At 48.9% G+C, this 27472-nt stretch overlaps 1 protein-coding gene and 1 long non-coding RNA gene across 2 annotated transcripts; one reads left to right on the top strand and one right to left on the bottom strand.

The window, feature by feature from the left end:
• Positions 1–3219: 3219 nt before the first annotated feature.
• Positions 3220–7522, top strand: LOC130837959 (uncharacterized). Its single transcript, XR_009049619.1, has 3 exons — positions 3220–3332; positions 3765–3920; positions 7067–7522. It is a non-coding gene; the product is annotated as an uncharacterized LOC130837959 (long non-coding RNA).
• Positions 7523–23618: 16096 nt separating this feature from the next.
• Positions 23619–27015, bottom strand: IRX3 (iroquois homeobox 3). Its single transcript, XM_057713123.1, has 4 exons — positions 25982–27015; positions 24697–25813; positions 24463–24529; positions 23619–24033 (listed from the first exon to the last, which is right to left on the bottom strand). Exons 1-4 carry the CDS (start codon positions 26246–26248, stop codon positions 23979–23981), a joined length of 1506 nt encoding a protein of 501 aa, XP_057569106.1. The 5' UTR covers positions 26249–27015; the 3' UTR covers positions 23619–23978.
• Positions 27016–27472: the final 457 nt, after the last annotated feature.

Below are 27472 nucleotides of genomic sequence, written 5' to 3'. Positions count from 1 at the left end.
CTCCTCGAGTGGATGGCAGAACAGTTTGCCAAGTACGGACTTCATTTGTGCTGCTCTCCAATCTTTAAAAAATCCAACAGAGCCCTGTGGTTTAGAGCATGGCTTTGGAGTTGGAGAGCCTAGGGTTCAATACGGACTCAACTTGGGAAAATCACTTTACCTCCCTGACCTCAGTTTTCTCATCTGTGAAAGAGAGATAATAATAAAAATAATAGTACCTACCTACAATATAGACTTCCACTGAGAATTAAATAAGAAGACGTTGCATTGCAAAGCAGGCCCAGGGCCAGGGCTGGGGTGAGAAAAACGAGACGCCTAGGGTGCAAAATTTAAGGAGGTACCCATGGGGTCGTGAAAGTGCAGGGTGCCTGTCTTACTTCATCCTGGTCCTGACCCTAATGCAAGGTACACTGACCAGCCTAGAGAATGCAATGGTGGATTGTTGAATGCATAGAGCACACATTCAGAAGAATAGGCATAGAAAACACCTATATTTGTACAACTCTCTATGTGTGTGAATGTTGTTCTGTATGTGTACTTGTGTATATAGCATCTATCCACATACACATGCATATATATGTACATTTATAGATGCATAAAAATTGCCTGGAAAAATACACTAACAGCGATTTCAGAATTGGAATGGAGGCATTTTGCCATTATGCTCTTTAGTAGTTTTTTACACATTTATGTTTCTTTTGTAATTAAAAATAAAACATTAAAATATCCAGTGAAGCAATTGACTCAGGATGGACATTTTGTGCTATCATTTTCTTGCTATGTGACCTTAAAATCTTCATTTCCCCACTACTATCTTTGTGCTTGATGGAGAGGATGGGAGATACTGTCGTGGCATGCTCGAGCAGTCTGCCTCCTTATCCTGGGACATTTCAATTCAACAAATATAAACTAATCTATTAATCTATTTGCCAAATATTTATTGAACTCCTACTATGTGTTGGACACCAGGCTAAGGTCTAAGGTTTCAGGGACAAGAAAGAAGACACTGGCCACCGTCTCAGACTTAACGGCCAGTGGAGAGGCAGACGGTGGTCCAACAACCAGAGATGAAATGCGTGGTTACAAGTGTGCTTATGATCTGGAGCAAAAGTATAACACTGTCCATGATCCTGGGGGCTCAGGGAAGTTTGGGGGCTCAGAGAGGACCCTTTGGAAGAAGTGGGTTTGAGTTGAGAACTGAGGAAAGAGTTGGCATTAGCTGAGCAAAGATGGCGGTTGAGGGAGAGAAGGGATTACTCCAGGCCAGGGGAGCAGCTTGTGCAAAGGCCCTGAGAAGGGATTGCTGAGGAGTTGGACGAGGACTGACAAGCTGGAACAGAGAGAGCACGGAGTTGAAGGACAAGTTGGACAAGGCTGGAGCAGTGGACAGTAAGATCCTGGAAAGTTCTGCTAGGGTTTTTCTGATCTTCCACCACTCAGGCAACAAGAGGCCAATGAAAATTAAGGAGGTGAGACACACGATCAGATCTGTGGCTTAAAAAGATCTCTCGCTCACAGATAAAGAGAACAAATTAGCGGTTACAGTGGGGAGAAGGAAGCAGGGAGGAGGAATACGGGGTAGGGAGGTAAGAAGCACAAACTATTATGTATAAAATAAGCCACAAGGATATATTGTACAACACAGGGAATAGAGCCAATACTTTATAATAACTATAAATGGAGTATAACCTTAAAAAATTGTGAATTACCATATTGTACAGCTATAGCAGATAATAGTGTACATCAACTGTACTTCAATTAAAAAATAAAAAAACAAAAATTTCTCTCTTCAATCTGGGAAATTTCAAAGCAGACCATTTACTATGCATCAGGGGCCAGCAAACTTTGTGTAAGGGCAAGAGAGTAAATATTTTAGGCTCTGTGGGCTGTACAGCTTCTGTCACAACTGCGTAACTCTGCTGCTGCAGTTTGAAAGCAGCCCTAGGCAATAGGATAGCAAATGGGTGTCACTGTGTTCCAATAAAACTTTATTTACAAAAACAGACAGAGGGCCAGATTTAGCCTGAGGTCCAAAGTTTGCCAACACCTTTTACATGCTGGCATTAATTTTGTCAGTGATAACAATATTATAATCATAAGTTTGTAAGTTCATATCTGTTAGAGCTAGGGACTGTAGAAATTGCGGGTGACATGCCATGAGGTTTGAGATTTTTTTTCCAGTCTCTGGCAAAAACAAAGGGGATAAACAGATAGGACAAGACTGAAGATGGATGAGAGAGGTTCATCAAACCACTCTCCCTGCTTTTGTTTATTAGAAACATTTTCGGTGTGTGTTAGAAAATTTCCATAATACAAGTTTTAAAGCGCCTTCCAGATCTTTTAAAGTAGAGTGCAGAGAGGACTGTGAGGCACAGAGAGACACTGACGCTGCGTGAGGCCCAGTGAAGGCAGTAGTACACAGGCAAGGTCTGATCCTCAGCCTCAAAAAATTGACCATCTCATAGGACCCTTTGGAGGCAGTGGGTTTGAGGGGTGACCATGGGGTAAGGAAGGATTCCACTAATAAGGGCAGCTGTGGCAGAAGGGGGTGTGGCTGGGGGATGGAGGAAATGCGTTTGAGCAAAGATTTCAAGAGGATGTCGATGGGTGGAGAAGTGCCAGTGTACCACCCTCCACCTGAGTGATGGGCCTGGCGTGACTGAGACAGGAGGTGCAAGCAGGGCTGGTGGAAGGTCAAGGTAACCATCGTGGCAGAGTCTATGAAGGGAGGCGGGGCCAAGGGTGAAGCACTCAGCTTCCGGCACCATATTGCCCAACCTTTAGTCGACTCTGGCCATCGTTTACTAAATGTAAGGTCTTAGGCAAGTCACTTAGCCTCCCTGTGCTTTAATTCCCAAGTCTTCAGGATAGGAATAATAATAAAGACTTAGAGCAAAGCAAGTGCTTAATAAATGTCACCCACAGTGATGCTGCTGCTGATGTTGTCTGAGCAGGTGAATCTGGGCGTTGAGAAATCCCTCTAGTTGCAGTGGGTAGGATGAACTATGGAGAAATCAGGGCAGGGAGGTTCCCAGGAGGCAGGAGGCTGAATAGTCAGAGTGGGAAATAGCAGGGTGTGAGAAGTTGAAAGATGTAACAGAGATAAAATATGATGAACTTGATTAGATGGAGGGGACAGCAGTGGGAGTGGGAGGGGAAAGAGGGGTAATAAGGGAGAAGGGGAGTGAAGACAGTGTTCTAGAGCCTGGGAGAAGGGTTGTTAGGGGAGAGGATTGCTGTGTGATGAAATTGGGTTGGGGACCTTGAGTTTGAGGGACCGTGGGAATGCAGATTGGAATCCTGAAGCAATGAGGGTGTAGCCCTAGTTAAAGGTAGGTGATGTAAGCTTTCCTGTCACCTTTAAAATAGCTTCCTGATTTATACATCCTGAGATCTTAGAACTGATCATTAAAAATGTAATGTCATATGCACACTCCAACCGCCTTCTCCTAAAGATAGTGTAAGGGATTATGGTTACCTTTCTTCCTTCCTTCCTTCCTTCCTTCCTTCCTTCCTTCCTTCCTTCCTTCCTTCCTTCCTTCCTTTCTTTCTTTCTTTCTTTCTTTCTTTCTTTCTTTCTTTCTTTCTTTCTTTCTTTCTTTCTTTCTTTCCTTCTTTCTTTCTTTCTCTCTCTCTCTCTTTCTTTCTTTCACATATTCCCTATGCTTTCTTGTTAAGAATTATTTTCCACTAATTTCTTGCAAGTGTAAAGCTTACACTGCTTTTTGTTTATTTGTTTGTTTGTTTGTTTTTATTGGACACAGGACATGGAAACAACCTAAATGCCCATCAACAGATGAATGGATAAAGAAGATGTGGTACATATATATAATGGAATATTACTCAGCCATAAAAAGAAATGAAATTGGGTCATTTGTATAGAGATGTGGATGGACCTAGAGTGTGTCATACAGAGTGAAGTAAGTGAGAAAGAGGAAAACAAATATTGTATATTAACGCATATACGTGGACTCTAGAAATACAGTTGCCTTTCATACAAGGAAGAGGGTTGTTTCTCAAAATATATTCCACCATTGGGTGTTCTGTGAAAAGAATAGTTTGTGGTCAAATAAGTTTGAGAGGCATTCAGCTAAATGAAAAAGTAAACATGTTTCTTGAACGTAGGACTTATCTAATGTGCTGATATGTTTTATGTACTCTGGAGAGGAACGTGGCTTGTAATATTTCTCAAATGTATCTTCCTGCAGGACTGTTTATTTATTTTGCCAGATACTCAGCCCTGAAATCTAAGCTATCTGGACCTGGGATCGGGGAGGTGGAGGAGGTCTCCAGGTTTTCAGTATCTTGGTGCAGAGTTTCAGTAATTTTACTATGTACGCATCAAACTGGAACCTGCGTTTCCATCAGGCTCGCAGGTGTTGGTCCACAGACCACACTTTGAGAAGGAGGGTCTTAGAAGACGACCTTCCTCGACTGGCTAATCCTCAAGAGGGATGCTGTGAGGATTTTCAGGCCAGCGTGGGGAGTCATAGTTTTATCATTGCCATTATTAATATAATAATTATTTGAAGGGGTCTACACCCCCACTTATTCCACCTCTACTGCCAGAATCATAGCTGCTCGTAGTAGCAATCGCCCTTCTGTCTGGAGAGGAGAAGGAAGGAGAGGGGCCGGGTGGACTCATTAACCACAGCTGAACGTGCAGCTCCTGAAATGACACAGTCTGTCCATGAACCCTGGGCTGGAGCCATGATGTGGGCAGACACTGCTGCAGCTCTGGGCTGGCGTCCGAGCTCCTGGCTGGGGATGACCCGACAGATCTGCCTGGAGGGCTGTGTGTGTGTCTGTGTGCAAGCGCACACACACATGTGAAATACTTCTTTCCAAACTGCCCAATCACCTTAATTAGATTCAACAGTCCTCCAATCCCTTATTTAGAATGGAATTTGGAGCCCAAGCTCTGCTTTCCTTTAACATGGAGACGGGGGGATGAAAACAAACTTTGGTTTTGCTATGGCTGAGAAGCAAAGAGCAGGGAGTCTGGATTTCAGGTAGTGGATGCTCTGTGCCAGCGGTTGTCGTTGGACACAGGCGGGTCTTCCGAGGGAAGGAGGCTCCTGGGACCTGAGGGAGGCCGGCACCAGAGGACACCTGCCCCATGCCCTCCCATCCAAGCCCCACTTTTCAACCTTTGAAAGGCCCTATGCTAAAGGGCCTGTTTAAAACTCTAGGTTTGGGTTATGCGGCACTAGGTTTGGATTCCAGCTCTACTATTTACTGGATCTGTGACCTTGGACGCGCCCCTTAACTTCTCCAAATCTCACTTTAGTCTTCAGTAAAATGGGGACCATAACAGTTGCTTCCCACACCCATGGGATGGTTGTCAGGATGAGAGGAGTTAATGCATGTAAAGTATAAAAACATAGTAGGTGCTCAATAAATGGTCCTTTTTTCTCTTTTTTTCTTTTTCTTTCTTTTCCTAGAGAGTCCAGTGAGTATGTGCTTTTTACACGTGTTTGCTTTATGGGCGTGAACCCTTTCTGATACTTTAACCATTCAGAGCAGAGCTTTGATTGACTTCTCAAAACAGCCTGAGGGGGAGGGGAGGGATGTTTTCAGAGGCTAAGACATGTCCAGGGCTGCACGCCCAGTGGACACTGGGACAACACTAAATTATAGGTTGACATTCCTGGAGTCCTGAGTATGAGGAAAGTGACTCCTTAATGGCCAGTGCCTTGGGGACAAAGCTCCTTTCGAACCAGTGTATGGAAACGTGAGAAAGGAAACGTCAAATGTCCTCCCATATCTTGATGTGAAGTGGCCTCTGTTGGCCCCTGAGGCCAACTTTCTGGCCTTACCTAGTGGAGGGTTACAAGGTTCAACCAAGGAGAGTGGAGAATCTTTCAAAGCTGGGTTTCTACCTTTGTCCCTGGGGGGCCTCCCGCAGGCGGGCTTGCCCTCCTGCCTTCCCTAAACCTCCATCCCTGTGGGGGAGGGTCTGGTAACTAGCTATTGACAGCTGGGGGAGGACTGGCTGAGAGCCTTTATGGTAAATGATACCATAGTAACTATTAAGGAAATAACCGCTTTGCTGGATCTTCAAGTCATCTTTTAATTCCTTCCACACGCTCTAAGCTAGAGAGCAGTTTGAGGATGAAAAAACTGAGCCCCAGAGAGAGGAGGTGATTTTGTGGTTGTTACACATAAAGCAGGGGTATGAACTCAGCTCCACGGGACGCCAGAACCCCAGTGCCTTTCCCCATGCCCCCCTGGGAGTCCCCTTTTCAGTGTCCCCGTGCATGAGTCCATCAGCTGTGTCACCTCCTCCTCCCCATCTAACCTCATCCCTCCCCAGCCTCTGCTCGCAAACTCACACGGAAACACGGCCTCTTCTGGCAACTCCGACATCGTTTGTACCTAATGCTGCTTCGAATGACAGTCCCCATCCCCTTGGGATGAACCAGGGTACTTTTTCATGTCTCCTGATACATTTGGTTCTCTGGCTAACATCGAATACCTTGTTACTTTTGCCTCTGGTGAAAGACAGTGGCATCTGGCTCCTGGGCTTATCTCCTAAGCTTGTGGAAGGATCAATGTATTTCCTCTTCTCACGAAAACACCTGACCCTCCTGGTGGCTCAGATAACAGGGGTGGTCCTCACTGGCTGCTGTCTCAGGGGCATTCGTGGTTCCCAAGGGAAGGGGGGGGGGGAGCTTGCACTGGCTCAGAACTATGAGAATGTTCCTAAAATTGTCCCAAGTACCCTAGGGAAAGAGATGACTTCTTTTGTTCACTTGAATGTGAAAAATTGACTGGCTGTGTAGTAGAATGGAAGGGCTGAAAGTTCATGGTAGTAATGTGGTAGAGATTGCTAGTTGCCGAGCCAGTACCCATTCTCCCCTTATTCCTCATCAAAAGAACCCTAGTCACACAGTACTGTGGCCAGCTATAAGACTGTTTTCCCCAACTGCCTTTGGGACTTAATTCTGGCCTGTGAGATGCAAGTAGAAGTTGTTGGCAGAGCCTTCCAGGATGTCTCCATAAATAATGACTGCTGAAGAAGGCCTTCTTTAGTCCTTACTTCTTTCTTCTTTCTGGGCTGTAGATGTGGTGGCAGGAGTATCAGCAGCTATTTTTGATCATGAGGTAACTGTGAGGATGGAAACAACATAAAGAAGAATGGAAGAAGAGAATGACAGAAGGAGCCTGGGTCCCTGATGACCTTGTGCCAACCCTGGACTGCCTACCTCAGTATTTCATGTATATAACAATAACGCATTAAATGTTTCTGTTATTTGGGGTTTTCTATTCCATGCAATTGGGTCTAATCCTTACTGATACATAACACTTAGAAGTGGATGGCATTCCAATAATGTGAAAATATGTATGCAAAAGGTTGTTCACTGCTATATCATTTGTAAGCGCAAAATATTAGAAACCACCTAAAACCCCACGTGTATAAGACAGGTTTCATAACTGTGGTACATCTACCCAACAGTGTTCTATGCAGCTCTAAAAATGATTGAGGATGAGATCTATGACCTTAAGTGGGGGTGATTTCCAGGACATATTGTTAAAGTAGGATGCTGCCTTTTGTGTAAAATTGAGGCGGGGGTGGGGGGCAGGTAGAAAATATACATGTATCTGCTTATTTGTACCAAAAAGTGCTAGAAGGATAAAAACAGAAACTAACGAGCTGGGTAAGTTATAGGAAGTGAGTGGGAATGGGGTTGAAAGAGGAGAAGAAATTGTAGGGAGTGACAATTCTCTAATATATTTTTTGTACACTTTTGACTTTTGCAAGAACCCTAGTCACACAGTACTGTGACTTTTGCAACCATGTTAATATTTCATGTACTCAAAAAAAAAAAAAAAAAAAGAAGGAATAAAATCAACAAGGTTGGGGGAAAATCCTAAAATGAGATACAAGTGAAAAAAATGTACTGAACTATTTTTCAAATGAAACAGACAGCCACATTGAAAGGAAGGGTCAGGGAGAGCTGACCCCAGTGATTTTTGAACACACTGTTTAGATGAAAGATAAAAGAATCCTACGTGAGTCTTAAACTCTAGATAGCCGGTTTCTTTTTTGCAGATGTACAGGTTAGCAATTATGAAAGTACTGCATATTCTGGGATTGAGCAGATAAGTAAATGTATTGTGTATAATGGGAGCCAGGTTTCTCAATGACAGAGAAGGGAGTTACATATATGGAAGCAGAAAGATCTAATGAACTCTGCCATGTTGGATTCGAATTGAAGGTACAATTCCAATATATATGTGTGTGTACATATATATACATACATATACACACATATACGCTTTTATGTATACATATACATGTCTGTGGTATATATATGCTTGTATATATGTACCTGCATAAATATTTATATATTTATATTTACATAGATATAACTTGCATAAAGATAAATACATCTATATATTTATAAGTGTATATTATAAATATAGATATGTGTATAAATATAGATATAGCTGTATATTTATGTATGTATAAGATATATACTTGTGTTTGTCTATATCTATTTATTGAGAGAGAGAAATACATTAAAATGTTCACATTTGGCACATCTGGAGGTAGGGCATATGGAACTCCTTTGTCCAATTCTTGCAATTTTTCTGTAAATCTGAAAATAGGTCAAAATTAAAAAAAGTAAAAGAAAGAAACCAAAGCGGATGGCTGGCTCATGAGAACTGAGGCTGAGGCTTGAACCCAGTCCTTCAGGCTCCAGTCAGTGTTCTCCTTCTTGTTCCACAACCTTCTCTTCCTTCCAGATGTGGACCTACAGAGGTACCTCAGGTGAAGGTCAACGCTGGAAAAATGGGTTTCCTAATCCCCTCCTCGATCATCTGTAGGAAGGGTCCCTGATACACACACAGGGAGAAGAGGAGATGGTGCTCCCCATGGGTGGGGGCAGGGGCGGGGGGCGGGGGGAGGAGGATGCAACCATGTCTCCAGGATCTTTTCTTGCTGCTGGAGCCCTAGATGAGGAGTCCTGCCTGGGTCCTGGTGTGGACACAGGTAAGGGGACCTGGCTTAGCCTTTGAGGTCTTCTCTGTGCTCTCATCTTCCTCCCTCACTCACCGGTCCTCCTGTCTTCCCTAAACATGTGCGGAAGATGTTTTGTTTTTTTTGTTTTTTTGATTTTTTAATTTACTTATTTATTATTTTTTTGGGGGTACACCAAGTTCAATCATCTGTTTTTATACACTTATCCCCGTATTCCCTCCCTCCCTCGACCCCACCCCCACCCTTCCCGTCCCAGTCCTCTAAGGCATCTTCCACCCTCGAGTTGAATTCCCTTTGGCGGAAGATGTTTTTCAGTGTAATATATCCCTCCCCTCATTAATTCTTTCCCTGTAACTTGGATGGGCCCATTTCTCTCATATGCTTCTTATATTTCAAAATGTTGCTTCTCAAGCTTCAATAGTAATTCAACATAACGGCCCAGAAAAGAAAGGGATGAGACTCTTCCCTCATTGGCCATCCCCACTCTGTGAGTTTGTCAATATGTATTCAGAGCTCCTGAGTAATTCAGAGTTTGGCAACTGGTTTCAAAACTTCTTACTGCCCTTGGGACCTCAGTTCCCCACCTGCAATGTGGGCATGACGATGGTGTTGACCTTATTGAGTGGTTTTCAGGATTAAATGAGATAAGCATATGTGTTTATTAAAAATAATGTTAGATGGTGGCAGGGTTTGATGGTAGTGATTTTGTGCGGCAGTGCAAAAGATGAGCCATTGGGAAGGCCGCTTTGCTTTCCTGAACCCAAGCTCATCTTCCCTGGAATTGTATTTAGCCAGCCAGTGCATTTGATAGATTTCATGGCCCTCTGGATAAGATGTGGGCTTAATCTGCCTGGCAAATATTCTTCCCCCAGTCTTTCCCACATGGTGTATAACTCAGGGCTCCCTGGCCTGGCCTGGCGGTGTGCTGCTCAAGCTTCTATCATTCCTGGACACAGAATGGCACCATGGCGCTGTGGTTTTTCAGAAAGCACCTTCTTCCACTCCCTCTCCTTACTGAGTGTCAGGCAACAGCAGTTTGCTGGTGCGTAGGGAAAGTTATCTGCTTTTTGAAGGGGAAACAGCACCAGGCTTTTATAAGATCCATGCAGGTCTCTCTCCAAATATGGCCATTTGGAGTCTTATTACTGTAATAACAGGGCTATGAGCACACCCAGGAAGCTTCCCAGATAAGAAAGCTCCAGAACATCATTATTTGAGGGCGCAAAGGCTTTCTACTCTTTTTTTTTAATTAATTATTTTTGGCTGCATTGGGTCTTCGTTGCTGCATGCGGGCTTTCTCTAATTGTGGCAAATGGGGGCTACACTTCCTTGCAGTGCATAGGCTTCTCATTACAGTGGCTTCTCATGTTGCAGAGCACAGACTCTAGGCACACGGGCTTCAGTAGTTGTGGCGCATGGGCTTCAGTAGTTATAGCTTGCAGGCTTTAGAGCACAGGCTCAATAGCTGTGGCACACGGGCTTAGTTGCTCCGTGGCATGTGGGATCTCCCCGAACCAGGAATGGAATCTGTGTCCCCTGCATTGGCAGCTGGATTCTTAACCACTGCACCACCAGGGAAGTCCTGAAAAGCTTCTTATTCTTTTGGAAGGTAAAATTATCTGTAAGTATTTTCAACAAGACCACCTATGCCAAAACAAAACCAAAAAATTACTCTCTGTTACCAGCCTTGGAGGAGAATGTTCATAGCCATTTGTGTTGACCTAGTTCTCTCAATTTCCTTTTCTTGTTGTGTTTGTGTCTGGTGGTTGTTGGTTTGTGTGTGTGTGTGTAGGTGTGTACACGAGCACGTCTGAACATTTTGAGGGTGTCTTTAAATAGTATGTTTGTATGTTGGCCAGTGGGGCATATCTAACAGCTTTTGAGATATAATTCACATGAGTTGTAATTCACTCATTTAAAAGTCCAGTGTTCAATGGCTTTAGTATACTCTCAGAGTTGCGCAGTCATCACCACAATCAATTTTAGAACATTTTCACGGCTCCAAAAAGAAGTCCTGTACCCATTAGCAGTCACTCCCCACATCTGCCCAGCCCTTACAATCCTAGGAAACCACTAATCGAATTTCTGTCTCTATAGATTTGCTTATTTTGGATATTTCAGATAAATGGAATTATACAATATATGGTCATTTATGGTGGGCTTCTTTCACTTAGCACGTTTTTAAGGTTCATTCATGTTGTAGACTGTATCAGTACTTCATTACTTTTTAAAGCCAAATAGTATTCTGTTATTTGGTTAGACCACATTTTGTTCATCCATTCATCAGTTGAGGAACATTTGGGTTGTTTCCACTTTGGGGCTATTATGAATAATATTGCTAGGAACACTCATGGACAAGCTTTTGTGGATGTGTGTTTTCATGTCTCTTGAGTAGATATCTAGGAATGAAATTTCTGGATCAAACAGAAACTATATTTAACTTTTTGAATAACTGTCTAACTGTTTTTTAAAAGGGTTGCCCCATTTTACATTCCCACCCACAGTGTATCAAAATTAGAGTTACAGTTTTTCCACATCCTCACCAACACTTGTTATTGTCCATCTTTTTTATTATAGCTACCCTAAAAGATGTGAAGTGATATCTCATTGTGGTTTTGATTTGCATTTTTCTAATGACTAATCACGTTAAGCATCTTTTCCTGTGCTTATTGGTTATTTGTATATCATCTTTGGAGAAAATGTATATTCAGATCCTTGGCCCACTTTTAAATTGGGTTATTTGGTCTTTTATTATTGAGTTGAAATAGTGTTTTAAAATATATTCCAGATACAAGTCTCTCATCAGATATATCATTTGCAAATATACCCCCTCATTCTGTTGGTTATCTTTTCACCTTCTTCATGTTATCCTTTAAAGCACATAGTTTTACACTTTGATGAAGTCCACTTTGTTTTTTCTTTTATTACTTGTGCTTTTGGTGTCCTATCTAAGAAGGCTTTACTTTAGGGTCACAAGTATTTTTGCCTGTATTTTCTTCTAAGACTTTTATAGTTTTAGCTCTTACAGTTAAGTCTATGATACATTTTGAGTTAATTTTTATATATAGATTTAGTATGGATCCAACTTGATTCTTTGCACGTGGATATCCAGTTGTCTCCATTTTTAAAACGGAGACAGTTCCATGCCAGTTGGTAAATAGTATGCCCTCTTTTGCTGTGGCAATTGCCCAGACCTCCTGGATATTCCCATGACTCACAGACTGGCTTGTCAATGTCTGGCACAGCAGGAGGCCTCCGGTCTCTGCGGTTCTGTTGCTGGTGAGGCCCCAGTTGTTAAATATTCTGAATGTTACACCTGCGTGTTGGTGTGTGTTGTGACGCATTCTCAGGGTTGGAGATACTGCTATCAATTCAGAGATGTCCCACAACTTGCCATTAATAACCATGTATTGTACCTTGAGGGGGTGTTGCTAGAGCAAAGAGAAATGACAGCTTCTTTGTAATTAGCGTGTCAGTGAAGACTAGACAAGAGTGGTCCCTGACCCAGAATGAGCTCAGCAGTTGCATGAAAACCTGTGAGCTAAGGGTCTCAGAGGCGGCAAGAAAATATTCTACTGTGGTTTCTCCACAGGAAAACTTGTAGCCCATCTGATGCTCCCATCATAAATGTGCTATCTGTGGACCAGGGAGATGACCTGGGAGGGTTCCTCCTCTGCCATCCTCTAGGGGAGATTGCCTGAGTCTCCCTTTGCAGAGTGAGCTTGACCATCCACAATTTTATGGAATGGAAGGAGCCTTTCTTTTCCCTGGAAAGGTTGAAAGATCGAGACAACTTCCTAGAAGCCTCTAGTTTGTGGATAAGTCTAGTGCCTGGTGCCTCCTAAGCCCTGGAGACTGTGCAGCTCTCCAGGCCACGGAGAGGGACTCTGCCGTCAGAAGCGCCCTGCCTCTGCCAGCCCTTCTGTCCCCTCCCTCCCCCATCTCTGCTCAACCCCTCTCTCCTGCAGTGTCTTCGTTCCACATTTCTGGATAATTATATTTTTGGCAATGGCCCTTCTGCGTGCTGTGGAGCAAACGGTCGAGTCTATGGCCTTTTCCCAAGTACTATTTCCAGCTGGGCCGTGCCATCCTGTTCTTCTGCTGTAGTCCAGGACGCAGAAGGTCAGGGGCCTTGCTGGGAGGACAGACTGTGGTGTGGAGACCTCCTGGCCTGACTGTTGTGTGGCCAATAAAGGAATGTCTTAGGAAAATCAGTGAGAGCATATGACAGGGTACCCTGGCCCCAACCTCACTGACCGACTTCATAAAAGGTCCCGGCTGCACTGTAATATATGAGTGGTCAGGAAAGACTGGGTATATATTTAGGGTGCTCAGGTATGGCAGGGGGAGGACAGAGAACAACTAAAAATGGAGTGGCTGCTGCCTTCAAACCATGCTCTCATGCTGCCTTTATATAGCAAAACATGATGACAAGTCTCTGACACGTGGCAAACCTGAACAAAGAGTAGCTCTTACTATCTTGTATAATGATTACAACTTACAGTTGTGTTTAAAGTTGTATTTGATGACTATTAAAATATTTTTCCAAAATTCTGTTTCTAATTATAATATTTAATAATTCTTATTTTATAAAATATTTGCAACTGATTTTCCTAACCATCTAAATACATTTTTAGGAAAAACCCAATTTGACTGCTGAATTCCAAAGCAGCTATGCATTCTGTGAACATTTACTGAGTGATCACTAATCCTAGGCTCTGAGAAGTACCCAGCCCAAGATTATCTCCAGCTCAAAGAGGCATCCCCCAGCTCAGGTTCAAGTGTAAAAGGGGAAGAGAGAGAGACGGGCAATTAAAGAGAAGGGAACATGTCAAGCTCTAAAGTTCTACTGACTTTAAGCAAAACTTGGGTCCCTAAGAGTCTGACCCCATCCTTCTGCCCTTTGTCAGCCTTCTAAGACATTGGAGTCCAACTCTTGTCAAACCATGTGCCCAAGCTTCTTGAATCAAGGCACCAGACCTCCATGGTACCCAGAAGTGTCCCAAGAGATATCAAAGCCACAGGATAAATAGGGGCACTTATCCATTTTATTTGAAGATCTTTATAGGAAAAACTACATTTACAACAAGACAAACAGGGAAATATCATGGAGTGAGAAGCAAACGCCTCTATAAGATAAAAATTGAGACATAAAAGAATTTGCACTCTTGTGGAGGGCCACTTTGGGGCTGACCTCAGATCCTTCAGGCTGTGTGTTCACTCACCACTTTTCGTAGACGTACTCAGGTGGGAAATCTTGAGGAGTTGTGGCGTGACCCATGCCCCATCTCAGTATGTGATAAGAGGGAGATTGTTGGGTCTGGACGGGCTGAGGGGTTGCTTGCCTTGGATTTTGGCCTTTGTTCAGTTCCCTGCAAGACTGGCCTTTGGGGAAATAGCTGATTACTCTCCCCTCTCACCTGCCTCCCAAGCCTCTTCACAGATCTTCCTTCCCTTACTCCTCTTGTACCACTCCCGTGTAGTCGCTGTGTGTTGATTGTGTCTGCCTGGCACACCTCCTCCCCCACCATCCCCATTTCTATGATAGTAGTATCCTCACTTTTCTTCCTCTTCCTGCCATACCCCTGGCCATTGTGATTGGTCCAGCAATGAACACGTGACCAAAGCTGAGCCAATCAGAGTTCTTCCTTGGGATTTTACAACTGAAACCAAGCAAGGGAAACCATTTCTTTGCCTTTGGAGCATTAGTTCTAAGCCTATAGCCATAGAGTTAATGACCCTGTGTACCTGCCACCTGGAGAGGATGGTCAACACTGAAGCAGAAGTTGAAGTGAAAAAAGAACGTATTGATGCTTTCAAATTCCTGATCTATATCGTAGGGTCTTTGGGAGGATCAAATTGAGCACACAGTATGTGCTCAGTAAATGCTAGATAATATAATTCACAGAGGAAGGCACTGAGGTTCAGTGTAGCTAAGCTAACTTATGCAAGGTGACTTAGGAAGCAGTGGTGCTGGCATATGGTCTCCAGGCATCGCAGTCTCCTAGAAGTAGCACTGCACATTAAAAATAGAATTTAGATAAGTTAATTAATTAATTAATTTTAAACATATCTTGTAACTGCATTTAAAAAAGTATAAAAATACAGGTGACATTAATTTTAATAATATATTTTATTTAACCCAATAGATCCAAATATTGTCATTTCAACATATAACAAACATAAAAATGACTGCAATACTTTACATCCTTTTTTCTTTTGATGTACTGAATCTTTGAATTCCAGAGCGCATACTGGGCTTACAGCATCTTTCAATTAGAACCAGTCGCATCTCAAGTGCTCAATAGCAAATACCTAGAGCTACCTCTTTCCCTCTGGGCTACAGGCCTCCTTTGTGTCTGGACACTCGAATGTATATCTGCATTTGTACCCATCTCCTCCACCTGTCCCACCCCAAGCTAGGGTATGCCCCCCTTCTTTATGAATGGGGGGCATCTTGTTCTTATTCTTCAATATCCAGCATCATCATCATTATTATTATTATTAAATTACATGTTTCCAATAGACTGAAAACTCCAGGAGGGCAGGGACTTTGTTCACACTGTGTCTCTGACACATTATTGAATGAATGAATTTATAAAAATAAATATTGTTAATCCTTGGCCTCAAAAGTTCCTACCTATTTTGTGCCCATTTGGAATAGCGGGCCTTCCTTCCTCCCTCCCTCCCTCCCTCCCTCTCTCCCTCTCTCCCTCTCTCCCTTCCTCCCTCCCTCTTTTCCTTTCTATCTTTTCCTCCCACCCCCTCCTTCCCCCTCTTCATGAGTTGTACCCAAGTTCAGTGGGGATCTGCTGTGAGGCAGGCTGTAAGAAATCGGTTACTATTAATAAAGTCCTACATTTCTTATTTACATATATCTCTATGCTGTGAAATACCTGGAAGGGCATATGGGCAGAGGCTGTGGCCGAGAGGAACCCAGTGTTACTCAGCCAACCCTGAACATGTGTGAAGGTGGAGAAAGGGACAAAATCCATCTTCAGCCTTGGCAAAACTCAGCCCTGGGTTGGCACGAGCCACCTTCTCTCCTGACCTCTCTCATTCCTTCCTTTCTTGCCCTTTGCCCTGCCTTCCCTCCAGTATCCTCCATCCTGCACATCCCACGGAGGTCCAAGTCTCAGAGCCTGCTCTTATCTCCATTCTGGAAGGACCACAGGCTTTGCCGTGGAGCATCTAGACCAGTGCTTCTCAAACTTCAATATGCACATTCATCACCCAGAGAGTCTTAGGAAAATACAGGTTATGATTCGGTGGATCTGGGAGGGGCCTGAGACTCTGCATTTCTAACAAGCTCTGAGGGTGATGCTGATGTCACTGGTCCAGGGACCACACATTGAGTAGTAGAGATCCTGAAGTAGGACAAACCTTTCTTCTGCTAATATGGGTGGCCTCCTACAGCAAAACATTGGTGTGTAACTCTCCTGAAAGCCCTTTCCACCAGGATTGGAGTCAGAATGAAAGGAGTGGACAGAGCCCCTTGTTCTGTCCTGTGCTTACTTAAAAGGATAAAATCAAAGGCAACAGAGTCAAAGTTATCCCTCTGGCGCAGCTGCTCCCATGCCCTTGTGCTCCACTGCCTCCTGTGGAGAGGGTACGCTGCAGTGAGAGCTGGGATGCTGGGCCCAGACAAGACAGGGTCAGGCCAAGTGCATCAGGGTCCAAAAAGTCTGAGTCAGAACAATTGGCCAAATTGAACAAGTGGCTGAGCTTGGGTTTCCTTTTCTATAAACTGGGGACAACAGTGCCCATTGCCTGGGGTTGCTGTTATCATTAATAAAAATCATATCTGTAATGTATTAAGTAATTATTATGCATGAGACAAATCATTATGCACGATGCATTGTTCTAAGAGTGAATTAACTCATTTAATTCTCTCAACAATCCGTGAGGGAGGTAAAATTATAATTATTCTTTCTGTTTTATTTATTCATTTTTATTTATTGTTTGGCTGCGTTGGGTCTTCGTTGCTGCGTGCTGACTTTCTCTAGTTGCGGGGACCGGGGGGCTACTCTTTGCTGCAGTGTGCCAGCTTCTCATTGTGGTGGCTTCTCTTGTGGCGGAGCACGGGCTCTAGGCGCTCGGGCTTCAGTAGTTGCGGCACACGGGCTCAGTAGTTTTGGCACATGGGCTCAGTAGTTGTGGCGCACAGCCTTACTTGCTCCGCGGCATGTGGGATCTTCCCGGACCAGGGGTTGAACCCATGTCCCCTGCATTGGCAGCTGGATTCTTAACCACTGCGCCACCAGGGAAGTCCTATTCTTTCTGTTTGAAAGGAAACAAAGCTCAGAGAGGTGTAGTCAGTAGCCCAAGGTCACAGAGTTAGGGAGTGATGGAACTGGGATTTGAACCAAGGGCATCTGACCCTGATGCTTCATGAATATCTGTGGACCTTCAGTGAATGAACGAGTGAATGACTGATTCTCAGCTCCACCGGGAGGTCCAGAGAAATTGCTCTTTGTCTGTCTCATGTATATTAGCTATTTAAAAACAAACAAACAACAAAGCTTTTTGAAGAGCAAGCATATTCACATAGTTCACAAGGGACAAAAGGATATAAACTGAAAAACATCCCCCAGGGCCTTGACCCCCAGTTGCTCAGGTCCCTTCCTTAAGGTGACCACTCTTACCAGCTCCTTGTACAAACAAATGTATATTCACCTTTTCATTCAGATGGTAGCATGCCACGTGGAGTGTTCTGCCTGGATACTTTTCACTCCATGGAGCTAGTTCGTGTCACCAGAAGACGTTCTCAAACTGCGCCCCCCTCCCCCAAGCCTTAATGTCCTCATCTGTGCCTTCGCCCAGATGTGAACATTACATAAAATGCATAGAAAGTGCTTACCATGGGGCCTATCACATTATAAGCACGTCACTCCATTTAACTGATTGTATTGTATTTAAGCAGAGGGTAAAGGAAGTGAGCATCGAAATGGCCTCCACTCTGGACAGGCCTCCGAGGCCAATCCTGGCTCCTGAAGGGGACGAGACTTCCTGTTGGAGGCTGTGGACAGATAATGAGCCTTTCACCCCCAAAGACAGGAAGGGAGGAAGGAAGGAGCAAACAAAAATACGGATGAAGAAAACTTCAAAGTCACTCTAAAAAACAGAAACCGAGCCCCGCGACCCCCACCCTAAGCAAGGCCGACTCTCCCCCTCGAAGGCCTCGCCAGCACTGAGGGGGACCCCATCAGGCTTCAGACACTTTCCCTCCACACCCTGGCGTCAAGTCCAGCAAAGCGGGGCGGGAGGAGAGAAATAAATGGGGTTGGTTCACACAGAGCCTCCAGATTCCGTGCTACAGTGATGAATAATGTACAAGGCCCAGCAAACACAGCGCCGCTGAGTCCGGGCCTCTGATTCATACGGAAGTGTGGGCGAAGGGGAGCAGGGCGCTTGTCCCGCTAAATTTGTGGGGCTACGATTCCAGGGGCCTGGCAGGAGCCCCAGGTGACTGGAAGAGTCTGTTAGCTAGGCAGGTGGCCTGCCCACTGGGCCTCCCCACGCTGGGCCTCAGGCTTGGCAAGGGTGTCACAGACCCACACTGATCTGGGCTTGAGAGGTCTGTGTCTTAGTACCATGAATTTCTTTCCTCCTGGCCATCAAAATCCCATTAAAAAAAAACCCCAACATAACATTTAAATAATAGTAAGGTTCTTTTCATCTATACATTTTTTTAAAATCACCGTTTAAAAGATTTTTTCAAATTACCCCTGGAAACTCCCACTATCTAATAATTATCAGAAAAAGAAAAAAAAAAAAAAGAGAGAGAGAGGAAAAGGAAAGAGGGGGGAGAAAAAAAAAAAAAAGCCCACAAGAGGCAGGGAAGCTCTGCTTTGTCAGGGAGAAGGAAATAAAGAGAAATCAGCCCAGCTTCAAAGGGCGCATTTCCATAATTGCCCTGTAACTTTGGCAAAATAAATCTGAGCGGCTGAGAAGAGCACAATCTCTCAGATGAGTGCACTCCAAAGGCCCCGAGGGCTGTGGGCCTACTTGTGAGCCGCCTGGAGCAGGGAGAGAATGCAGGACAAAAGCTATGCAATCACAGCCTTCCCGTCCTAGACAGCCAGCCCCAGAGTAAGACCTTACCCTGGTGCTGTTCTCCCCCACCCCTGCCCCGCTCCCTGACATGGGATGTACACGCATGCGCACACACACATGCCCAGGTAAAATAAGCAAGTAAAGAAACAGATGCATTCACGCGCGTGGACGTGCTGGCGGTAGTTAAGAGGTGGCGATAATTATGAGGCCAAACCACAGGAGTTAAGCTTTCATCTGTGACGATATTCCCGTAACCTGCTCCTGATATAAATATCCAGGGAGAAGGGCCCCCAACTTTCCAGACACACATCCCCCTCAGGGCTGACTCTGTCCCTCCTGCCTGAGATGGTCCCACCTCCAGTGGCTCCCTGGGCACCAGGCTGAGTTGAAAACCTGCTCTTTCTTTTCCCCAGGCTGGCATAGTTTCCTGTTTGCACTCCTTCACCCCTGCTTCCCCATTCCAGGGCCAAAAGTTTTTAAAGAACAAAAACGCCCCACTTAGCGCCCTGTTTCAATGTTTCTCTCCACAAAGCTGTGGTTTCTGGGAGAAAATAACTTCCGGGATTGCCCCAGACACCTCTCCCCTCCCTCAACTCCATGTTTCTCAAGCTTGGCGCTATTGACACTGTGGATTGGATAATTCTTTGTTGCAGGGGGTTGGCCTGGGCCTTGTAGGACCTTTAGCAGCATCCCTGGTCTCCAGGACCAGGACCTTGAGTAGCACCCCTACCCAGTCAGGACACCTGAAAGTGTCTCCAGACATGGCCATCTGTCCTGGAAATGGGGGGATCACGTGGTTAAGGACTGCTCTTAGGAGCTCTTCCTGGCCTCTTGCCCTGAGTGCTCTTCCCTTGCACCCTCAGGAAGAGATGCCTTGTGGGATTTTCCATCCAGATCATCAGGATGAACTTCGGAGGGGCTGGAGCTTCTGTTCAAAGTGGAGCAGTGGGTGCATCAAAGCTAGCTTGGTCACGCAATAGATGGACACTTTTAATATGGTCAAGTTGGTTGGCTGGATCAGATGACGGTGGCCAGTTAGGATCCAGAGGCAGTTTCTCGAGAGGTTACGGGGTCCCTTATCCCCGTAATTATCTTTGGACCCACACTTCTTTCATTCATGCCTAATCCTAGACAATGTTGGATTTGTAAGAAGGTTTGGATAAATTCATCTAATCCAATCCCCTCCAAGTGGCAGATGGTGACAGTGGGACCTTGAGAGGAGATGAAGCTTGCCCCCACTCAAGTTGGAGGTGGCTCTAACCACAGACACAGTTTTTACACACCTGCAATTGCCCATTTTCATTTGATGGAGGTAGAAGGTACATACAACCAGGAATTATAGGGTGCAGAGGACATTTCTAGAAGGATATAGATAATTAGGCCCAAAGTGGGTTCCTGACAGAAGCTCCCAAGAAACCAGTGAAGATGTCTGACATCCAATTCCTACTCAAGCATTCAATCCCTCTCTCTAACCTTCCAGAACTCAGGCCTAAGACAGTGGACCCTTTGGCCCAGCCTGCCTGCCTGCCAGGTGCCCAGAGAACAGTAGCCCAGGAGGTGAATCCCTTCCTCTCCCCATTCCTCCCCTGGGCCAGGTGAGAGGCTGGAGCATCCCTCCCTCTCCCCCAAACCTCTGCCGCACTAGCCCTCTGGCCCTTCCTTGCTGCCTTCTGACTGGACCGGGCTTCCTCCTCACTGTATTCCACCAAAAATAAATTCAATTGGAAACCATGAATGTGTTGGTCCCAGAGGTGGGCCATCACTTAGGGAGATGATTTTATTCTCCTCCGGTTTCCCGGCCCGGGAAGCACCCCCACCTCCAGCTCCATGCAGATAATGAGGGAAGCAGTGACATACCCTCCTTCCTCTGACCTAACTGATTATCCCCACACACCTCCGAGTGCTGTGCATAACCAGCCCCGACAGCAGGAACCCCTTCCAGGTGGAGTGATTGACATATTTTATTTCTAATTGAAGCTTAATCAGGACCAAGGATGAGATTCCCATATATTCTCTCTCTCTCTCTCTCTCTCTCTCTCTCATTCTCTCTCTGGCTTCCTGTTTTTCTCTCCCTCTCTTCTCTAGCTTCCTTTTCCCTTTTTAAATTTTAGGGCCAGATGATAAAGGACAGAGGCAGTTCCTAGGATCCCTGAAAGGAGGGCAATGAGTGGCAAACTCAGGGAGGAGGTCCTAGGAGGAGGCAGAGGAATCTGTTCCCTGGTGAAATGAAAGTGGTGCAAAGAAGTTGTCTCCTCGTCCCCTTTTTGGCTGAAAAGCCTATGGGGTTCCTTTTTATTTTCATCACATCTTATTGGGGTCAACTTGGGACCATTTGAAGGGGCCATGTGTTCTATGGGATAGACAAGATACACATATACAGGGATCTCTCCCAGGTGTACCTCAACTCTCCTTTTGGCATCACACATCCTGCCCTTTCAGTGGGGGCACGATTGGTCTCCTGCATGGACCAATATCCCCAGAATAAGACGGACTGAAATGCTGACCAAACCTGACAGGTGATCAGACCTCTTCAAGCTGGGCCTGGCCTCTCCACACCCATCTCCCTCTGAACAGACTGCTGCTTGGTCTTCTCCCTTGCTGGAAGGTCAGTGTGGAAAGGCTGCCCAACTTCTGCTCTCATCTGCGCTCCCTGCTGCCCTCCTGCCTGGAGAATGTCCTTTCTCCTTGGGTTCAGCTGGGTCCTCAGATGTCTGAATGCAGACACCTGGCTTTTATGGCTGATGGGGGAGGGGTGGGGCAGAAAAATACTGAGAGTTTGAGGAGTAGGGATGGTGATTCTGAACATAAGGATGAGACTAGGGCTATTTACTCCTCCTACCACATGCCAGCCCTGCCAGGTAGGTGTCATTATTCCCATTTTACAGATGAGGAAATAGGATGCAGAGAAGCTCATTGTCTATAGTTTCCCAGGAGGCAAAGAGGGGAACCCTGCCTCTGCTCTGATGAAGCAGGTGAGGAACTAATTGAGGGGCTATCCCGCGGTTGTCCATGTAAAGATACTCATGGTAACCAGAGGCCTCTGCCAGGGTCCTGAGGCCCTGGCTCTGAGGTTGAAGGCCCAGGCAGTTGAAATGGACTCCACATCAGGGCCGGGGCACTGTTCCCAGGGCCAGGGCTGAACCACAGTCTGTTTCTGTCACCTGGGAAGGAGCCTAAACTGAAACCTTAGACGTCTCTGGCCTCTGGGGAAGGCACTGGAGGAGTGAGCCCCATCCTTGCAACGTCTTCTTCTTCACTAGCCCCCAGACAGACCCTCCTTCCCACCCACCCCTGGGGCGCTGCCTCACCTGGACCACCCCAGCCTCCATGGGGGTCACCCAGGGGCGGTGCTGGCGGCTGGGTCGGCATGGATGGGTCCTTGCCGGACTCCCTCCACTCCCGCCGAACCTCCAAGACGTACAATATGACGCGGCTCCTTGTTCCGTGCCTTCGGGTGTGCAAGCTCTGCCCAAACTCCCCGGGGACCCGCAAGATTGTCACATGCCCCACTGTGCCGGGCAAAAACCAGGTGTCTGGCCTCTCTATAAAGTTATTAACTCAACATGGGGAAGAAGAAGCAAAAAAAGATACCCCCACTTCCTACCCCACTTTGCCACTCTTCCAGCATTCCTACAACTTCTTTCAAAGTTGGGCCAGGCTGGCTGACTGCAAGAGAAAAAAGAGGGCGCAGAGGGGACGCGACGCCCGGCCTGGCTGGAGAAGCCTCCGAGGCAGGCGCCGAGCGGCCCTTTTGTCCTGTAGAGGGAGCTCCAGCCCCAAATTTCCCGGCTCCCTCCCCCGGCCCTCCCGCCCCTGTCTGGCCTAGAGCCGGAATCCCGGCTGGACCGGTGCAACGGCCCGAATCCCCGGCGTCGGGACCTCAGAAAGTTGCCCTTCCAGAGCACTTGGGGAAAACCCATTGAGTTGCTAAGACACGCAGATGCCGCCCGGAGCCGGCTCCCCCAACTCGCCATGTGGGCTATGCAAAGTCATCAACGGGAAAGGACGTGCACCCCTAGGTTCCCCGCTCCTCCGTATCCCCTGCCCCCCACTCACTGTCACCGCACATCCCTGCATCTATAAGGAGGAGTCTGGGGGTCAATGTGGTTGGAAGGGCGCCTGAAGCGGAGCTTGCACAGCCGCTTACATGAGAGTGAGAAAGCCTCAATTGTGCCTATGGAAGAATGGGGGAGGGGGGCGTCCCCCTCCTTCTCCGAGTCTTTCTGCTGTGTCATCAGAGAAGGCCCCTAGGCCCCGCGGCTGCTCCAGTGGATCAGGGAGTTGGGCCCCGTTTCTCAGCTCCTTGTAGGGAATCCTGCCCCTTTTCCCACCTGTCTCCTCTGCCCTTTCGGGCGCCTCGGGTACTTCTCCAACCGCCTCTTCTCCAGCAGCGCCCCCAGCCCGACCACTTTTGCTTCTCCTCCGCCTCTGCTGTCCTCTGACCACACGGCCCTGACTCGCCTCGCCTTCTTTTCCGCTGATTTGGGCGACTCTTCAAACATGGGGGTGGGGTGGGGTGGAAAAACAAAACAAAAAGCACCAAACAGATCCCTCCGGGGGCAGACAGGCGGGTTATAGTCAAAGTGGCAACAGCTCATTTATTTAGCCAAAAATAGATACTTTCTTGTACAATTTGGTTCACACATATGTACATTTTTCTGTATATACAAAAAAAGTCAGACACGCTTATTCTCACTGAACCTCCACCCCCCCAAAATCAATCGAACAAACCTCACAAACTCAGCTAATGTGGGGGTACAGAAGCCACTGGGGGAGGACTAAGGGGGGATTTGTTTTATTTCTTTTTCTTTTTTTGTTTAGTTTTCTTTTTAGGTATTCACACACGGACATGCTTACAAGTCATAACTATACAGAGCGATTTCTTTTTTACAATTGTTACAACGATTTAAAAAAAATTTTGTTTTAAAAAGAACTAGGATGAGGAGAGCGCGGATAAGACCAGGGCGGCGTCCAGGTGGTTCTGGGGCCTGCAAGAGAGAGGCAGTGGTAGCAAAGGAAGTGAGTTAGGGGCACCCACGCTGCCTAGCACTGGGAGACCCAACCCCGGGGCTGAGGCCGGGGGCAGGGAGGCGCCTCAGTGTGAAATGAGGTCCAGCTGTAGATGCCGCTCTTCTGGTTTAAGTATACGATTGGGCCGCAGGCGTCAGGACCCGAGATCCGGGGCTGAAAGGGGCCACCGCCCGCTCCAGGGTATCCTGGGCCGCGTCCGGGTGCCCGGACTGGGGCTGTCGAGCCATCTCTGGACCCGCAGGGACGACAGAGGAGTGTGTTTCGTCTCCCTTTAAAAGCTGGTCCTAGCTGCGTTCCCCCGGGGGCAGAAGCCCGAGTTTCCTCCGCATTCTTTCCTTCCCCCTCCTGCCAGTCCCAACACCCCACCCCAGCTCCGGGTCTCTTACCGCCTGGGCACGGGCTGGAAAGCTGTCTTGAGTAACTTTTTCTCCACTTCCAAGGCACTACAGCGATCTACGGGAAGCGGGGAGAAAAAGGGGGGCCTTTAGAGCGCTCCATTCCGGCGCCCAGGGCCGCGGGAGGCGGGCGAGGAGTGGCAAGCGCCCTGCGTCCCCGGGGACCTGCCCGGGCTCGATCCCCAGACTCGCCCCCTCCCTCCGCATCCTGCGCTCCGCAGTCACCTGTTCCGCCCTCGGGCTCCGCCGGCCGAGCGAAGGCGGCGGCGGCGGCGGCCGGGTGTCCCGTGGCTCCGGGAAGTCCCAGCAGGTGTGGAGGGGCCGAGCCCAGCAGGGAGAGCGGGTGCGGGCGTGGGCCAGGCGGCGGGCCTGGGAACGGCCGGTTGGTCCAAGCCGGGAACTTGCCCAGCGGCGCCGAGACGAGTCTGTGAGCCGCGGCGGCGGCGGCCGGCGAGAGCTGCAGGGCTGGGGGCGCGACGGCGGCCCCGGGGGGAGACCCTCCCGCGCCCGGAGGCGAGCGGCGCGGGTTGTCCGGGCTTGTGGCCGTCTCGGCCAGGGACCAGATCTTGGGTTTCTGCAGGGCCGAGGCGGGCGCTGGTCCGGGAGCGCAGGGGTCCAGGCCCGCTGGGGGAGAGGGCGGAGATGGCGGAGCCGCGGCCACCGGCGGTGGCACTGGGGCCAGACTCAGGACAGGCAGGGGACGCTCCTCTAAGCCCTCGGAGCTGTCGTCCGAGTCGCTATTCTTGGAGTCTGAGATGGGTTCCAGGCCGAGGTCGCCGTCCCTGTGCGCCGCGCCCGTCAGAGCCAGCTCGGGCCCCGCGGCCGCGCCGTCTAAGTTCTCCAAATCGATCTCCTCGTCCTCATCGTCTTCAGCCAGGCCCTCGCCCCCGGTGTCCTCCTCCTCCCCGCCGAGCTCCTCCTCTTCCAGCTCCAGTTCGCGTTTGCTGTCTTCTTCATCCTCTTCCTCATCTTCCTCCTCGCGCTCGCTCCCGTAAGCGTTGCCCTCCTCGTCTGTGCGGCTGCGGGGCGCCCAAGTCATCTTGTTCTCTTTCTTGAGGCGCCGGCGCGCGTTGGCGAACCAGGTGGACACCTGGGTGAGGGTCATCTTGGTGATGATGGCCAGCATGATCTTCTCACCCTTGGTGGGGTAGGGGTTCTTGCGGTGCTCGTTGAGCCAGGCCTTGAGCGTGCTGGTGCTCTCCCGCGTGGCGTTCTTGGGACGGGACGGGTCCCCGAACTGGTACTGGCCATATGGGTAGAAGGCGGGGTGCGGGTGAGGAAACGCGGTGGCCGCGGCCGTATGCTGCACCCCCGGGCTGTCCTTCAGCTCGTACTGAGTGCCCTGTACGCACATGGAGAAGGAAGGGACACGCGCGGAGGGAGCGTGGATGAGCCCTGGCCGTCGCCGCCTTCACCCTCCCGGCCCAGGCCCCTCTAATCTACTCCCGCGCGCACACCTCGTCCGGCGCCTCCGCTCCAACCTCCCAGCCGCGGCTCCCCGGGCACTTACCAGCTGCGGGAAGATGGGCAGCTCGGCCGCGTAGGGCAGGAAGGCGCCGTAGCCTTGGGCGGCGGCGGCTGCCGCTGCCGCCGCGGCGTAGGGCGCCCCGTACACGGACGAGAGCACGTTGGACAGGGACCCCGAGGCAGCCAGCTCCGAGGCTCCGGCTCCCGGGCCGCCCCGGGCCCCAGCGCTGCCACCGCCGGCGGCGGCCCCCGGGCGCTCGGCTGGGTAGAGAGGGCGAATGTACTGGTATCCGAGCTGGGGGAAGGACATGGTGGCCCGCCGGGCACGGACGGAGAGGGGGCCCGGCCCCCGGGGCCGCCCAGCTCAGCGCTGCCCGCGGGCTCCGGCGCGCATCGGGGGCTGGGCCGGGCTGGGGCCGCGCTGCCTCCCGCGCTGCGCTGCGTTGCGCTCGGCGTTCGCCTATTGATCTGGACCGCGGCGGCGGCGGCGGCGGCGGCGGCAGCGGCGGCGGCGGCGAGGAGCCAGGTCAGGTCCGAACAGATTGGCGGAGATTCCCCGGGCTCCGGGCTCTGATTGACATTTCTACAGGCCCGCAAGCCCCTCCTCTCTGCGCCGCGCTCCCTCCTCTCCGCAGCCGGAGCTGCCTCTGCCCGCGCCTCGCTCCTCACTGCCCTCCTCTCCGAGAGCAGTGTCGCGCCTCGTTTCCTTCGCCCTCCTCTAGTTTTCACTCCCCCTCCTCGCCCTTCCTCTCCCCTCCCCTTTCTGCTCTCCTCTTCCCCCCCAGGATCGCTTCCGCTCCTTCGGGCTCTTTCACTCTCCTGGACGCTATGAAACTCTTTTCTTTCTCCTCTCTTTCTCTTTCTCACTATTCCTTTCTCTCCCCTTTCTGTTCCCTTCAGTCTTTCTTTTCTTTCTCAAACCTATATCTCTCTACTCACACTACAATCCGGGTATCCCCATCCCCGGTCTCTGCGCCCTGGGCTAAGGCGGTCTAAAGTTGTGGACACTTGGGGTGCCGTGCGGGGGGTGTGTGTCCGTATCTGTGTCTGTGTGTCCGTCCCCGCCCTCACCCCCTCCCTCGCCTTTCCCCAAATCTCGGGTCTGACGTCGCGCCCTCTTATTCGACTTTTCCTCGCGTCTCCTTCGCGAGTCACCAATCGCCTGGGCGCCCTGAAGGCGAGGCCGCCCACCCCCGCGGATACTGCGCGCAGGGCGGGGCGGGGCGGGGGCGGGAGTCTGGGCGCTGCGAGTCCCTTCCCGCCCCCTCTGGCCCGCGGCGGGGGGGAGGGGGGGCAGAGGCGCGGGGACCGGGGTTAGTACCGGGTCAGCTCGCCCCTCCCGCTTCCCGCCTCTCGGTACCTCTTCCCCCGCCCCAGCGCGCAGGGCCTGGGTCGGGACCAGACCCTGGTCCCGGGCAGGCGCTGGGGCTTTACTCTGCCCGGGCCCGCTTTCCAGCTCGCACCTCACGACTCCCGGCCGCTCTCAGCAGCGTAGGGAGGGAGCTTGAAGAGTGCACGAGAGATTGCGGGGTGG

This window comes from Hippopotamus amphibius, chromosome 16 (assembly GCF_030028045.1).
Source record: "Hippopotamus amphibius kiboko isolate mHipAmp2 chromosome 16, mHipAmp2.hap2, whole genome shotgun sequence".
Taxonomy (NCBI): domain Eukaryota; kingdom Metazoa; phylum Chordata; class Mammalia; order Artiodactyla; family Hippopotamidae; genus Hippopotamus; species Hippopotamus amphibius.
The sequence above is the reverse complement of the archived record's forward strand: the minus strand, read 5'-3'. Positions and strand labels throughout refer to the sequence as shown.

Excerpts from the sequence above, each read along its gene's own strand:
- IRX3 (XM_057713123.1), bottom strand. The coding sequence starts at position 26,248 with ATGTCCTTCCCCCAGCTCGGATACCAGTACATTCGCCCTCTCTACCCA. Across the intron at positions 25,814-25,981 it reads TGCCCATCTTCCCGCAGCTG|GGCACTCAGTACGAGCTGAA; the intron begins GTAAGTGCCCGG and ends ATGTGCGTACAG. Across the intron at positions 24,530-24,696 it reads GGAGCCCGAGGGCGGAACAG|ATCGCTGTAGTGCCTTGGAA; the intron begins GTGACTGCGGAG and ends CGCTTCCCGTAG.